Below are 15633 nucleotides of genomic sequence, written 5' to 3'. Positions count from 1 at the left end.
TGTGTCTGTCCCGTTGGAGCTTTGGCTGCAGGGGATCTTCTGTCTCCAAGGAACAACTGGATGTGGCACTCAGTGCTCTGGTCTAGTGGACGAGGTGGTGATCGGTCAAAGGTTGGTCTCGATCTTAGAGGTCTTTTCCAGCCTAATTGATTCTGTGATTCTGTGTCCTGTAATTCGTTACTGGCTGCTTCATTCCACAGTGACCTACTTTGATTAGGCAACCAGCCTTTATTTGAAAAGGAGCACGTTGTTCCTTCGCCAGTCCTCCAGTTGGAAGCTGTTTCAGGTCTGGACTTCTCAGAATGAGACTGTTGATACCAATTTAATCTTGTTCATAGCTGGTTTATATCGCTTGGTGACGTGCCAGGGTTGTTCTCTCCTGGGTGTTTGTTTCTCAGCTGTATTTATAGGCAGCAACACTCATCCCTGTCAACCTCCAGACTTTTCTTTAGCTTCCCACTATGAAGTGGGCCTGTTTCCCTTGTCCCCTCAATTTTAACTTCTTTTTCTTGATCGAGTTGCCCCAGCAGGACCCCTTGCCCACAGGGTACACAGACATTTTGCATTATGGACACTAGTGCTTCTCCATCCTCTCTGTCATTACCTTATCTGATACAGCCTGAGGCTGCTGCTTTTGGGCTTTGCAGTGCTGGCCACTTGTGACATTGGGAGTGACTCATTCCCTGGGCTCTTCTCTGTCCCATTGAGTTTAAATTCATCATAGAAATACCGATGATAGACCATATCCTGTTGTGCTTTGAACGATCCTAATGGAGTTGTGGCAGCTCACCAGAAGGATGAGCTGTTTCTCTTGACCTGTGATCTGAAACAATACAGAACAAATCCAGCAGACACAAGTCAAGGGAAATTTTATCCATGAGTTGTTTCCCCGAAGTGTCAGTGGATCCAAGGTTGGAGCCTGAGCAGAAGCATTTGGTAGAGATGTTTCAGGTTACTAGAGAGGAGACTGAAGAGCTTATTTTGAAAGAAAATAACTGGGAATATGAAGAGGGATCCAGGAAAGCCAGTGACCAATTCAGGTGTGTAATCTGGTAATAAGCTTAAATGCTGTCCCTGTATAAGGGGAGGAAAAGGAGTGTAATTTGAATGTGGTGTGAGCTCAAGGCAGTGAGCTCAGCACAGTTTGGGATTTGGAGTTGTTGAAACCTTTGATTCTTTGAAAACAACAAAACAGTGCTCAAAGTAGAGATTACTGGGCTGGAAGGGGAGCAAGAGCAGGAAGAACACGGTGAGAAGCCGGGTACTCACTGGTATCATGCTGTTCCCAAAGCTGCTGTATGCAGGCTGTTTATTTGGGGTGACGTTGGTGTTTCACCCTTTGCCTCTTTACCCTTTTTATCCCAGCTCAGGGCAGTGCCAGACAGCTGAAGAAGCAGGGCACAAAGCTCCATCTAGTGTGGAAAGAGAGGTGTCTAGGAGCTCACCAAATGAGAAATCCTGCAGAAGCTGCCTTTCCCTAGCCTAGGCACAAGGGTTGTTTTTTTGGTGTTATTGTTTTGGGGGGGGGTTTTGGTAACTTGTGAATAGTATTGCAAATGCTTTGGCTGTGTAAGTGTTAATTGAATAACTCTGGCATTCTGACAGCTGATGTTCATTTTTGGTGCTCTGGAGTGTGTACAGGATCATACTAGCTTTAATGCAACTTTAAGTAGTCTGTAATGTCAATTCAAGGAAAATTAAATATATGTCCTTCTGTTAAGATTAGGAATTCAATAGCCAGGTTGCAGCTCTGTGAAGAGAAGAGACACAGAAGTATAACAATGTATAAGGTTAACACTTTTAAGGTAGAATATCTTTTGACCCTGACTGATTTGTACAATCTTAAGCTACAGTAAGATAGCTAATACAAGTATAAATGGACCAAATATTTTATTATCTGCTTTTAAAAACAGGACAAGAGTAACAAATCATCTTGAGGTTGCAAAAAATAGATTTCCCCACCCCCCCCCCGAGTACTTGGAAAGCTAATTGCAGTTCCTGAATGTGGCTTTGCCTCTCTGGATGAATGAGAAAAATATTTTCAGTGTATTATGTGTAAATATTTCAGCGTATTATTCACTATGTTGTCCCATTCTTATCCAAAAATAAACTGCTTGTCCTTGTACCTGTAGTACCTCTTCTACAGGTCAGTGCCACAGACCACTGGGCAGAATTTGTCCTTGCCTGAAGCTTGCTGAAATCTGTGGAAAGGTGGGATCAAATACCTATTTGCGTTTTTATTGTTGTTTTAGGGCTTTATATAATTTCCACCATGTTGGGAATACTGGGGCTTCTTCCTGTTTCCAGCATGTTGATAATATTGGGGATTGTTTCTCCTGGGGGAGGATCATGGGGAATAGAAGAAGGTGAGTGAAGAGAAGGTGAAGTTTTCATCCAGATTGGTAGGTTGAGGTGAGGGCATGGCTTCCAGCACTAACTCCTCTGAACCAAGAACGTGAAGAAATGGCAGGGTCACTCTGCTCTCAGCAGCAGGTTTGCCAAGCTTTTGTTCTGCAGAAACGTGTGGCTGCTGCCGAGTCCAGACTGAGCCGTTACAATACGGCTTTTTGGGGACAGCAGTACAGTGGCTGCTGGGCTCCAGCAAGTCTGGAACTGTGCATCATTTCCAGGTGACTTTGCTGCATGTTTATAAACCTGGCTGACTAATGGAGCACCGTGTAGTCGTCTGCTGTGGCCTAAAATAACAGGAGGTGTGAACTGCTGCTCCACAGCAGTGGTGGGTGCTCCCCGCAGGTACTTTGCCAAGGTCACGAATGCTAAATAAACCAGATTAAACAAAACCCTGTAGCAGGAATGCATGATTAACTGTGGTCTTTGCAGGATTTATTGGCTATAAGCTAAGCGCCTGCCTTTATTTTTTTTGCCCTAGTAACTAAGGCAGATGTGAACTTCAAGTCCAGTGAAACATTTTTTGGCTCTTGCCTCTGTTTACATGATTCAGGAGTTTGCAGTAGTTCCACAACAAATATAGCTTTGAACAGAAATAGCCATTCAAGTGCTATGCTTCTGGCAGAGCAGAACAGATTAAGAGGGTCTAACAAAAAGGCCTGTAAATAGTTTTGAGTTGGTTGCTTTTTTTTTCAAAAATAAACCACAAGGGTATTTTGAAAAGTAAGAAGTGGTGTTCCTGCAGCAAATGAGATGGACAACACGGCTCTCTTAGTTGTCAGTGAACTGTGCAAAACATGCACCATGCTGAACAGTTTTACTTGAAAAAATCCCCTTGTCTAGAAATGCATCAACTGTGTTAATTTTTGAGATTTTATTTGGTTTCATAAAGTTATTTCTGAGGATTTTTCCTGATATCTGCTCTGCGAGAGGTGCTTGTACCTTTTAGATGCAACATAAGAGATGCAGAGCAAAAGAGTAATTGCAAAATTAAATTAAGGCTGTGTATTAGCAGGGCCGCATTTGATGTGTTAAAAGACCTATAAATAGATTAAGGAGGATCTTTTTTTATATATTTTGACACTGTGAAATCCAGAAGTATAAATGTTACTTGTATGTTTTTATTTTGAATGAGACCTCATTCTGTATTTACGTTTTTCATTTGTTATTTTTTATTTACATGTGACCCCAAGTTCAAGTAATTATTCTCATTCCCTCTCTCTGGTGTTCATGAACAGTTTCTAGTTAGAAACACAGGATGCAGAATTTTTTGATGGAGGTGGAGAGGGAATTATCAGAACAGTTCCCCACTCCTGAAGCCTTTAAATATTTCTGTGAAAGAGTGCAGTTCATATAGATGTGATGAATTTAAAATAGAATTTGCAACTGCTGGATGGTGGGTGAAGAGGTCACTTTAACCAACACTGGCACTGACCTACCCCAACCATCCTGACCCACAGTGTATACCCAAAGGCTGTAAGCACACAGAAACTCAGAAAATCCCTGAGCTTGGGATTTGGGAGAGGTACCTGGAGACAAAAGGACCTTAGTGCTGGATGTGTCTGTACTGAGGATGCTGCTGGATCCCGTGATAGCATAGCAGTGATACCTGATGGACTGGGGGGGGGGTGTGCTTTCTCCAGGAGTTTTGGTTTGGGATTACCCCATGTCAGGGGTAATTCTGGATGGCATTGAATGGTCTAAGCAAGGGAACTGAAAACTGTCTGGTCTGTAGTTGTTTGCAATGGTGATTCCTCCATTTTGCTTGGCCTCAATTAGCACATCTGTAAATATCAGTAATGTTTTCTTACATGGACAGCTGAAGCTTATCCCAATTTCCTGTCTGCTGTGAAAACCCAAGGCAGCAAGTCTGGCACATCTGTCCTGCTATTGCAAATCGTAATTGCAATGTAAATATGCAAATGGTTGGTAAAGTAACTTGTTGCTGAATAAAGGCTTTTTCCACTGCCCAGAGTCATTCAGCTTACATAGTCACACAATCCTCCTTGTCCCAATAACTCTTCCACAAATAGACAAAAGTGTAGAAGAACTATGAGCAATGCTTAAGAACACTCAAACTGAAGTTTACTTCAAGCATGTGGACGCTGAGGAATTGGTTTCTGCAGTCTGGAGAGTTGCTTTGCTAGAAAGAAAAGTTGCTGAACACACTTGCTGATTTGATCAGGTTCTGTAATGAACAGCTAGTGCTGTGGCTGGAGATGGAAGTGAGATATCTGTCCAAGATTATTTTAATGTTAGTTATTGAAGTAATGACTTAGGGGTTGTTTGTTCCCTTGCCCATAGTTTTCACTGTAAGAAGCAAGTCCTCCAAGCTGATAACACTGACCGATCACACATCAAGCACTGAATTCACTGTGTGGTTTTCATCGTGACTCTTTGGGGTTCTTAATCATTTAAAGCAAATCTTCCATAAACACTTTCCCTTTTGCTCCTTAAGATCCTATTTACTCAACATACCAGAGCAGGGATGTCATCTGCACGAGATGAGGCTTCGAGCTGCCTCATCCTCTTTGGAAAGCGTTAAATAGTGCTGTAAGTGTAGTCAATAAGCAGAAAACCTTGGATGAGTGGAAGGATTTAGGCTGGGAATTGCTGGGTCACGTTAAGCGTTGAGGAGCATGGTGGCGTTTTAGCTTGAAGGGAATATGAGCATGTAAATTATGGGTACAATCTGTGAGCACAGCATGGTCGAGTCTTGTTTTCTTCAGGACTGCATCTGTGAATAAACTTGCTATCTAACTATGATAGATAATTTCTAAACCAAGATATGATGGAAAGTTGTTGTGGAGTCTGACCTGGGCACTATTTAGTTGCAAAGTATCAAAAAGTGTGGTGATCATACGTCATCTGCCCTCTCAGCGACGGCGTTATCGTCTGTATTTACCCTGGTAAAAGAACGTAAATTCTGTATTACAAAATCAAACCCTACAGAGGTTGTTAGTGGAGAGTTATCTCCTCGATTTTTTCTTTTATCACCTCTTGATTGTTTTAGCTATCTGGCTTTTTGTTTTGCAAATTTGTGTAGAGCCTTTCAGAGAGGGAAGTACCCATAGACTGTGGTGTCTGAAAAATGGTTCAAAAAGCCTTTAGCAAGGTCAGACTTTAAAGTGAAAGACAAATCTGTCTTCACCTGCCTGCTCCTTTTCTGCTTGAAGGTTTCAGCCTCTTTGAGCAGAGGTGAAACTGGGGGAAGAGTGTGTACACTGTCAGATCGACTCTCCATACCATTAGAGATGCACATCTGGCTCTTGTGAGATGCATGTCCAGTGGTTCCTAGGTAGAGATTTCACCTAGTTGAGACTTGAATGTGAAGGAGTTGTATCCCAGAAAACAAATTTGTCTTGCACTCACCCTTTCCCTTTGTCTTTTTGGTGATAAAGATCGTGAGAAAACGGTGCTGTTACAGACAGCCCTTATCCACTCCTCTGATGGTGTTAATGGCCTGATCACACCCCTTTTAATTAATGAATGGGAGAAGTGCTTTCAATGCCAGCCCTTGTCTTCCATTTCTCCCAGTGCTCTCGGGATGGTGAGGGTGGTACAGCTGTCCGAGTGCAGGTGTGGGTATCACACTCAGCCCCACGGTAGTGCTGGACATTTATCCGTGCTTGCTGTGGATCCACACCTTGCTCCGAGCTGTCCCTGTCAGGGCTCCGTGCAGTGCTCTCATGCAGGTGAGACAGGATGTAGTGAGATGCCGACTCCAAACTTCTGAGGTGTTTCAGAGTCGTTTCACGATATACAAAGACCTTGTGTGTGGCTGCCTCAACCCTCCCTTCTTTTCTCCTCGGTAGGTGCTGGATTGCACAGGTCTGCAGTGCCGGGAACCGCTGCCTGTGTTGCTGCTCCGTGGGGATTGGAGTTGCCAGGTCCTTATCTGGAGCCTCCCCTAGAGACACAGCCGGGCCCGGACACCGCTTGACTTTCACCCGAGGGTGCTCAGCAAAAGCCCTTGGACACAAAATTGGGGGGAAAGATGGAGGCTGTTAGAGTTCAGATGTTCATGCCCTGCTCCCTTGACAGCTTCTGTCTGTGAGTGACGCTTTCCCGGGTGACGGCACCGTGAGCAGATTATTGTGTGATTGATTTGCTGTGGTGGAGGTTGTGTTCTGGGAGTTAAATATACCATGCTTGAGAGCTGGCCACTGTCTCCTGCAGAGCCACGGCAGCTGGGGCTGACCTGCTGAGATGGTGACTTTGAGGAGGGGAAGACTTGTAAAATACTCTGTGTTTAAAAGAAAAGTAATTAAATATGCATATAAATATCTCTCCTTCTGAAACTTCACGGCATACACAGACATTTGGGCTAATGGGTGTGTTCGGTTTAGGTGTAAAAAGATTTGGTGAATTATAACGATTATTCTGTGGAAATCTTTCAGGATACTATGGGTTTGCAGTTATTTATCTCCCTTTAAAAAGAAATGTAAAGGATTGTAAAATATGACCTTTGCAGATTCTGGATGGAACCTCTTAATTTTACCTGGTTCCTTAATCTGATTGTGATCAAGCTTCCAGGCTGTACTGCAAGCTGTCCCCCCAGGTAAATGGGCATTCAAGCAGATCAACTTGCGGCATTTTATTAAGTCAACACTCATGCAAAAGCCACCTCCAGAGCTTAATAATTATTTACTGAGTGCTCCTGGGTCATGAGAGAGTTTTCATTAAGTTCAGAAAGCATTATGTTCAGCAGCTTGTGAAGGTGTGTTTTAAAGACAAGAAGAAAAATGGAAAACTACTAAATGGTGTACAACAACTTAAAGAAATTCTTAGCGAGGATTAAATATTTTTGTTTGTGGGGTTGGGTTTTGTTGGAGGGGTTTTTTTTTTGAGGTGTGTGTGGTTTTTGGTTTTGTTTTTTTTTTTTTTTTTCCAAAGCAAGTGTGTCCACTGCATTAATTGGATTTGGGATTCAACCCTTAACTCCTTGGTAGTAGGTCTGCATGGTTGATTGCAGGGTTTTTCCTTCCTTCCCCACCCAACCGGGTGCACACAATGCATTCAGGGAGATGGATGGATGGATGCCTTTTGGACTGTGAGATGTTCTGTGGGTGCAGCCCATGGTGTGGGGTGAGCAGTGCTGCAGCAGGAGAGCAGCTCTGAGCTGGTGCAGGTCAGGATGCAAAAGCAGTTGAGGGACAGAAAACATCTACCTTGATGAAGGAGCAGATGCAGCCTGTCTCTTTAAACATGTAACCTTCAGGTGCAGAAACGTTTCATGTAGAAGCCTGAAACATAGTCCTGGCTTTATTATAAAGGCCAATAAAGGTCTCCACACCGTTTTTGTAACTGCTCTGTCCTTGGCAAGTCAGGACATACAAAGGTGCCAACTCTTGGGCTTGGTTTTTTCTGCGCTGATACTTCGAGCAGTGCCAGGCAGTTGGCGCGGTGAGTGGAGTGTCGCTGTAACCCGCAATCAATTATTAAATGTTAGGAATGAAGTACAAAGTGCTCCAGGGGGAAATGCTGTAGTAGTTGGAATCCCTTACCTTGGCTGAGGATGGAAGAGAAGGGATTGTGTAGAGCATTTTTGTTCTTTGTGGACTTTCTACATTTTGTATTATAATTTTTTTGGGGAGTGGTGTAGTGTGTATAATCTGGGTCCTCTTTGCATTTATTTTTTTCTTTTGTTATTCCCTTTTCTGTCACCCCTCTCTGAGGCAAGCAGTGGTGCTTGCTGGCAAGTTAGGTGCTGCTGCAAGCGTTGTTGCCTCAGTTACATATTTAGTACAGGGAATAAAAAGTTACTTGACATTTTACTGCTTGGTAGAGAGGTTGAAAACAGAATTTGGACAAATCAACTTAATTTTTGAGGAAACTCTAGTGGTTGTGGAACAGGAGGGGTGTTGGAAGGGGCCTGTGGGGTGGTCTCTTCTGAAAATGCCTTCTGGAGGTCCAGCCAAGTATTTGAGTTGTAGCATTGGCAACCTCTCATCTGCTTGTTAAAGATCAAGATTGTTTTATACTAATGTTGGATACTTAAATGTGGATGCCTTTCTTTTCTCTATAAATAATTATGAATGACATAAGGGTAAGAAATTAACGCAAGGGTTTAAATCCCGTGTTATTTCTTCTGAGATCTGGTACAGCTCAGTGGATTTCCTGAGGTGCTAAATCTGCTTTACTTGGCTGATTTCTCTGTGGACTACCCCATTAACAAACAGTTGGCATGAATGGAGGAGAGCAGCAGCCTCCCTCTTGTGTGCCATTTCTCTGTTTAGAGCAGGGTAGTACATCCTGCCTAAAGCAAGCGGGCTTTTTTTTTTTTTCTTATTTTTTTTTTGTTTGACTCTTGTTCATCTCTGGTTGAGGAGGCTTGGGTTTTGAGGGGTTTATCTGTGCTTTAATTATTGTAATTTGTCTAAGAAACTTTACATTGGAGGCTTTTCTTTTTTTTCTGAAATAATTTTTAAACAGCAGTTAAAAAGCAAAGATGAGTTAAATATTTTTTCGAGTTCAAAATCACCAGAGAAGTTTCTTAGCAAATATGTAGCTGTTGCAAAATAATACTTGTGAACCAGATAACTCATTTAAATACTGTATGTGAACCAGAGAGCTGGCTTGATCAATTTATAGGAATCAAAAAACAAAACTGGCCAACAAAAGATGAGTTTGTCTTTTTGGCCAAGGAGGAAGATAAAATAATCAGTACACATCTGGGAAGGTAGATTAGGCTGTAAGAGGTATGGTCTCTCTAATATCTGGAGTCGATGGCAACAAAATCAAACTTGATTTTAATCTGATCAGTTGCCTTTTATTATGCAACAGCCACCTGTGTTATAATTTGTGTGCAGTAACATTTCCCAGGCATCTGTGCAAAGGATATGTAATTTAAACTCATTTAATAAAATGTTATCACTTCAGGATTAATTGGATCGGCACATGACACATAACTAATAACTCCCAGTCTGTATTACACTGTGCTTATTAGACTGCTAATGGATAACTGGTTTAATCATGTGTCAATTAAAGGGATGAGTCGGTTTCATTTATTGCAATTAGATGGTTTCCATAAACTGTTTGCAGGAAGTATCTAAATCACATCGTGTATCAGCTGTGTGTGTGGGCTCTGTTACCAGCTCTGCATGATCTGGGGGTGAATCAGTTCATGGATGGGAGTTTTGAATCCACATGTCCAGTTCTGGGTTGTACTGTGGCACGTGGCACAGAGCTTGATCATGGGAAGGGATCTGCCTGCGAGGCAGCATGTAGAGGTCAAGAAGCTTTAAAAAGATGCATTTTCAAACTTGTCCTGATGAAGCCTTTGAAATAACAAGTCTTTAATCGCTTCTTTGATTGGAAAAGTGAGTTTCTGGCAAACCTACTGCTTGCTCTGTGGAGGGTATATGGTGATGAAACCCAGACTATCTTCTATTCCACCTCGGAGTGTTCTGTGCTTAAGAAGAGGAGCAGACATGGTGGAGAAGGGAAACTGGGCATTCGAACTCACCTGCATTGATGGTGTGATCGTTGGGTGCCCATCTCTTTTTTCCAGGTAACAAGGGATAGGATAAGAGGAGATGGCCTCAACTTGTGTGAGGGGAGGCTTAGATTGAATATTAGGAAAAGTTTCTTCACCGAAAGGGTTGTCAAGTACTGAAACAGGCTGTCCAGGGAAGTGGTTGAGTCACCAAAGACATGTGGATGTGGCTCTTCGGGACAGAGTTTAGTGGTGGACTTGGCAGTGCTGGGTTAACGGTTGGACTTGATGGTCTTGGAGATCTTTTCCAACCTAAACAATTCCATGATTCTTTGGCAGTAACTGCAATCTGGTAGCACGTACCTGCCAGCACTGCCTGCGTTCAGGGCTTGTGGGCCTCTATACCATGTAAAATACTGAGCAGAATTGCAAAAGAAATAAAACCTGGAAGTGTCTCTGCCCTTTGGGGAAGAATTTGGCAGAGCAGCATTTTCTGGGACTGTTGTCTTTTTCAAAGACACGATACTTGAAGCTTTTGTTGACAATTTTCCATCAGTGCTAGAACCCTGAATCACCGGCAGGAAGCTGGAGGGGTGGTTGTTGGTCTGAGCAGGTACAATAATCGTGTGAGTGAGATCAAGTTCCTGGCAGGGGCTGTTCGAAATGCAGTGGAAATTATTTCTCCTTCCTTCTCCCTCGCATTCCCCAAAATTTCAGTACATGGGAAGGTTCTTCTGAGATGGTTTCCAGCACACTTGGCTTTGGTTGGCGGAGAAACAGTTCAAAATGAAAGAAGGTGGGAGGAACTGCTGGGTTACCAATTTTGCAGCATTAAATATCTGTAAAAAATGCCGGTAGCACACAAATGAGAACACACACAAATGTTCAGTGTGATACATGATTCGCTTTTCTTCAACATGAGGACAATGAATCCTTCCTTGAAAGCAACATTTGAGTGCCTTTTTTTGCTCAGGTATTACAGTGGTCTCCATAGTGGGATGCACAGTGGTGGGCAGGAGGAAAATATTATCACTTCAGTAATACTTGTATATAATTCATAAATAAATAAATATATACATATATTGGGAGTGCATGCTCAAACATTCCTGTTAGGAATGTGTAATCAAAAAAATTGGAAGGCCACTGATCTCTAACTATCGTAGTCATGGAAATAAAGCATCTCCTCTGTTTGGAGATGTAAAAGTGGTTCAGATGTGCAGCCAGAAAACAAGCTGCTGGGTTTAGATGTGAGAATGCTTCGCCCTTAATTGAAAAAGGGAGTGTTTTTTACAAGTATCACAGTCAATGACTTGTCTTGAGCAGCTAATTAGTACGATTATTCCGCAGCTGCATTAGTTTCACCACAAAGGTTTTCTCTTGTTTTATCAAAAGGATCAGTGTCTCTGTGAATGTTTCAACCTGACAGGTCTTAAATAGCAAGATGGTCCCCTGCCTCCCTGCCCCCAAAATGTGTGCTCTGGAAGAGCAGAGTTTGATCTCTTGGGGCATTTAGTGTGGGTTCTCCTTTTTTTTGTGTTTCTACCCTGAACTGTGTTCAACATCAGTCCTAAACAAAGCTGGAAAACTTCCAGCAGTGCTGGCTCCAGTTGCCCAAGCACAAGCAGCGCTCAGTGCCCGCAGCCTCTGAGCAGGACCTGGAAGGGATGTTGGCTCCCAGACTCCTGTGTCCTGCCAGCATCCTGCAGGTACCACCGAAGCACTGGAGCCAGAGGTGGGGTTTTCAGGAGCAGCCTCCTCCTAGAGTGGGAGGGTTACTGCTGGCATGGCCCCGCATCACGACAGCCTAATGAGCCCTGTCCTTCCATGGGCTGACGGCAGCCAGCAGAATCTGAACCCAAATATGCTGAGTTATGCGCATTGTAGCTCTTTCTTATATGGAGTCATGTATTCTTACCCACTTCCAACATCCTTCCCTTGAAAGATGTGCAGATTGGTGTTTGCATACCCTAATTGTTCTGCCTTACGCTACAGGAATGAATTTTAGTTCTGAGGGCTAAGAAAAGGATGAGTTGCTTCAAAAGGTGTCCCTGCAGTCCATGGCAAAGTCCAGTGGTCTGTCCCAGACTCTGCTTGCCAATGGCGTAGAAGTAGCCCTTAGGTGTTAGGGCAGTGCTGTGTGCCAGCCTGTTGCTCTTTATAAAGTATGACTGGAATAAAGCTGTTACTGTTGTTTATTCTGCCTGTTCTTGTATGTCACTCCACTTGGAAGATGCTGGTAGGCCTGGGGTGGGAGTTGAGTGTTTTTGTGGAGGTCTGGTTTCTGACTTTGAGATGTGTCACCTCTAGCAAATCCAACCCCAAGGTAGTATTTCGCAAAAATAAGTGAACTTTGTTATGTTGTGTTTTCATGGGAGAGGTAGATTTACTTTATTTATTTATTTTTGAGCTAGACCTGGAGTATTATCTACACCTATCATAAGACTTGCTGCAGGCAGCTCTTTATTACTTTTTTAAGAAAAAGGAATACGAGTGCGTTCCCTTGTCTATAAAAGCATTTGTTTTTTCTTGTGGGCGGTTAGTGCAAAATTTGAAAGAGCAAATAGCTCTTTACAGCTGGATGTTGGCGTTTGGAAGTGGTTGGCTGCAGTCAAGTTAAGGCAGCCTAATGTGACCGCTAAGTACCTCAAGTAGGTCGGCTCCGAGTTCCCCCTCGCGCAGTGCGTCGTATCCTCACCCACACCCCAGTCTAACTCCTCGGGCTCCGACCGCTGGAGCCACTATCCCGCTTGGTGGAAGCTGAGCTGTCTTTCTCTGGTCTTCCCACAGCAATTCCGAGCATCCTGGCGCTTCCAAGCCTCCCTTAAGCTCCTCCAGCATGACCTCACGAATCCTGCTACGACAGCAGCTCATGCGTGAGCAGATGCAGGAGCAGGAGCGTCGGGAGCAGCAGCAGAAGCAGCAAGCAGCCCAGTTCATGCAGCAGCGGGTGCCCGTGAGCCAGACCCCTGCCATCAACGTGAGCGTGCCCACCAGCCTGCCCCCCGCCACCCAGGTGCCCATGGAGGTCCTCAAGGTACGTTCTACCTTTCCTCTCAGGAGCTTGCGCTCATCCGAACGTTCTTTATTTGCGTGGTTCCAGGGATTTTTGGCAAGGAAATTTTGCAAATATTCTGCACTCTGGCTTGACTTGCAGCTTGTTTTGGTGTCCTGATAGCGAAGAGTGGAAAAACCTTTTTTAAAAAGTTTGTGTAACTTTTTGTTTTCTTTGAACTGTGAGATGTCCGGAGGGGGGTTTTGTTACAAAACGAATGTTTCCGTCACTTTTCCCTTTGGAAAACACTTCTCAGCCTTTCTAGTGCGTAATTATTTTCAAAAAGAAGTTATTAGTAGATATTCAAATCAATATTTTGGTTTTTAGAAGAAAACAATGAAATATTTTTGTAAGATGGAGTCAAAACTCTTTACAAAAGAGCTCCTCAGAAAGCCTTAATCTGAAATATGGGTGAGTTTCCAGCCTCTTGCAACGAGTCTTTGTAATCCTTTTTTGTTTAGATGACTTGTTTGCTATTAGTAGCTTTGGATTCCTTGTCCTACTGGAAACTGTAGGAGCTTGTTAGTGTCCCTCTGTCAAAGGGGATGTAGCTTGCTAATTACTCAGGGAAAAATGTGAACAACTATAAGAAAAGAGATAATTTCACGCACTGCTTAAGTTCAAGTGGGCTGAAGTGACATGAAGAGTGCGAGTACAACAATGAGAAATGTTTTGGAGAAGTTTGCTCACATATTTCACGAAAATACATTTTTCACTAGTTTTGAAGAGCGTACTCTGCATTACTGCTGAATCTTTTTATTGCAGTTTGATGTTTAGTAACCACTTTCAGTCAGGGAGCGTGTTCTCACCACATAAGTTAATTGAGCTTGGTTACAAACCACTCGTAGTTTGCTCGTTGCTGTTATATATCAACAATGCCTTGTCAAAGATTTAGTTTTAAAATAGACTTGCAGGCTCAGGATTTTGAGGCAGTCTGTGTGATGGGTTTGTGGAGAAAATATAGAGTCACTTTACTGAGTCTGCATAATGGCATTGTGTTGTCAGCGCCAAAACTAACACTTAGTTGGGACATCAGGGTAATACAAAGAGGTAGCAGTTGAATTTTGAATTCTAGGTATATATGCACACACATTTCCATTAAAAATTAAATATGATATACTCTTAAGCATGTGTGCATGTGTATAGAAATATGTAAAAGGAGTCTGAAATTGTCTGTGAAGAGCTGTTTTGTCTAACATTAGTGCATTACTCACAGTGTTTGTGTATAACGATTTGTTAAACTTGTTTCTAGGTTATGGCAGTGTTATAATTCAGATCTAGCAGAAGTGTATGTGCTATGAAATAGTGTCTTGTTTGGAATGCACCTAGTTAAATAAGCATATGTTACGTTTTTTACATTCTTTCATCCTAATATATTGTGACATGAATTTTAGGGTACTTTTTAAACCTCTGTCAAAATTTGTAGGGAAGCATTTATTTTCTGATGATATTTTACTGATAAGGAAGGAGTGTAATATCTTAAAGAAGCATTGGCAGTTGTCTTTATTGTTCGTTTTGCAAATGCCTCTTTCTGTAAGAGTGGAGGGGAAGCAGTCCTTGGTTTCTGAGGGACAGAAGACACTGCAGATGGAAGGTGATGCTCAATTATTGCAAATGGGGTTATACTGGCAATTGGCTTGTCACAGGTCTGGATGCAGAGCTGTAACCTGCTGGAGCATGGCTTGGGAACTTCACCCAAAGGACTTGAATCCTTGTCCCTTAGGATTCCAAAAGTAGTATCTATTCCCTGTTTCCTTCTGATGGAGAAGGATCTCCTGGAAAGAGGGAGAACACCTCTCTTGCACTTGTCTTTGGCCCAAATAACAGAGTGCATGACCCTATAGAGCAAAAAATTATGAGAATGTATCCTTAACTGGCTTGTAAAATAGAAGTAATTACTGGCAACAACTACCCATTGGCAGCAGAATTGTGATGGTTGTGGAAATATGAGTTACCTGCTGGACTGAAAAAATGTCTGTCTTTTCATCACCTACATTTACATATGTAACAATCAAAATTATCAAAACCAAGTCCTCTTGGTCTCTGTGTGTGAGAGAAGAGAGTCTGCTTTGCACAGTTTTGGTGCTTGTGTTTTTGGTGGGGGAAAGGTTCATCTTTTTATCCTTACTGATAAAATTGTACAAAAAAATTGATACAAAATACCAGTCTTGAAGTCATGATCTACCTGAAAATTTACCACTGATGCTTCAGTGAGAGTAGGATTTGACTAAAAGGCCCATATAATTTTGTGTTTGTTTGGGAGTTTTTTTTTGGGGGGGGAGGGAGGATTGTTTTGTTTTTCTTTTTTTTGTTTTGTTTTGTTTTTCCAAATAGGATACTTGGCTCAAAAGCTGAGATTAACAATAACTCAGGATCTTCCTGGTGCCAGTGTGCTGACAGGCAGCTCTGCCTGCAGTGACATCATTTCCCTGCAGCTGCTTTTTACACTTCAGTTGTTTTTTAGCTGTAGACAAATTTTCCATATGAGCTGTACAGAAGTTTTAATTAGATAAATAAGGAACTAAGTTGGTAAGTTTATTATCCAGATGGTCTGGATTTAGTGACCTTAAAGAATGAGATAGACAAAAAGGGGATTTTTACACTTTCAGAAATGTTAATCTGCAAAGCAACTTTGTTTAAACGAGGTCTTTTTGAATATTACTTCACGAACAAGATGACATGTAGTAGCTGTTTTTGTTGTTTGTTTGTTTTGGAACTTTGTATCAAGAAACCC

The 15633-nt window shown here is 42.5% G+C and overlaps 1 protein-coding gene across 6 annotated transcripts in view; it reads left to right on the top strand.

The window, feature by feature from the left end:
• MITF (melanocyte inducing transcription factor) overlaps window positions 1-15633 on the top strand; it is a 104048-nt gene that overhangs the window by 44641 nt on the left and 43774 nt on the right. For all 6 annotated transcript variants that reach the window (XM_027722949.2, XM_039388355.1, XM_027722946.2 and 3 more), the window contains one exon: window positions 12635-12881. In XM_027722949.2, the coding sequence (XP_027578750.1) occupies window positions 12635-12881 (247 nt within the window). The remainder of the gene's footprint in view (window positions 1-12634; window positions 12882-15633) is intronic.

This window comes from Pipra filicauda, unplaced genomic scaffold (assembly GCF_003945595.2).
Source record: "Pipra filicauda isolate LSUMZ 115617 unplaced genomic scaffold, ASM394559v2 scaffold63_size3267554_pilon, whole genome shotgun sequence".
Taxonomy (NCBI): domain Eukaryota; kingdom Metazoa; phylum Chordata; class Aves; order Passeriformes; family Pipridae; genus Pipra; species Pipra filicauda.
This window is presented reverse-complemented; position numbering and strand designations above follow the sequence as displayed.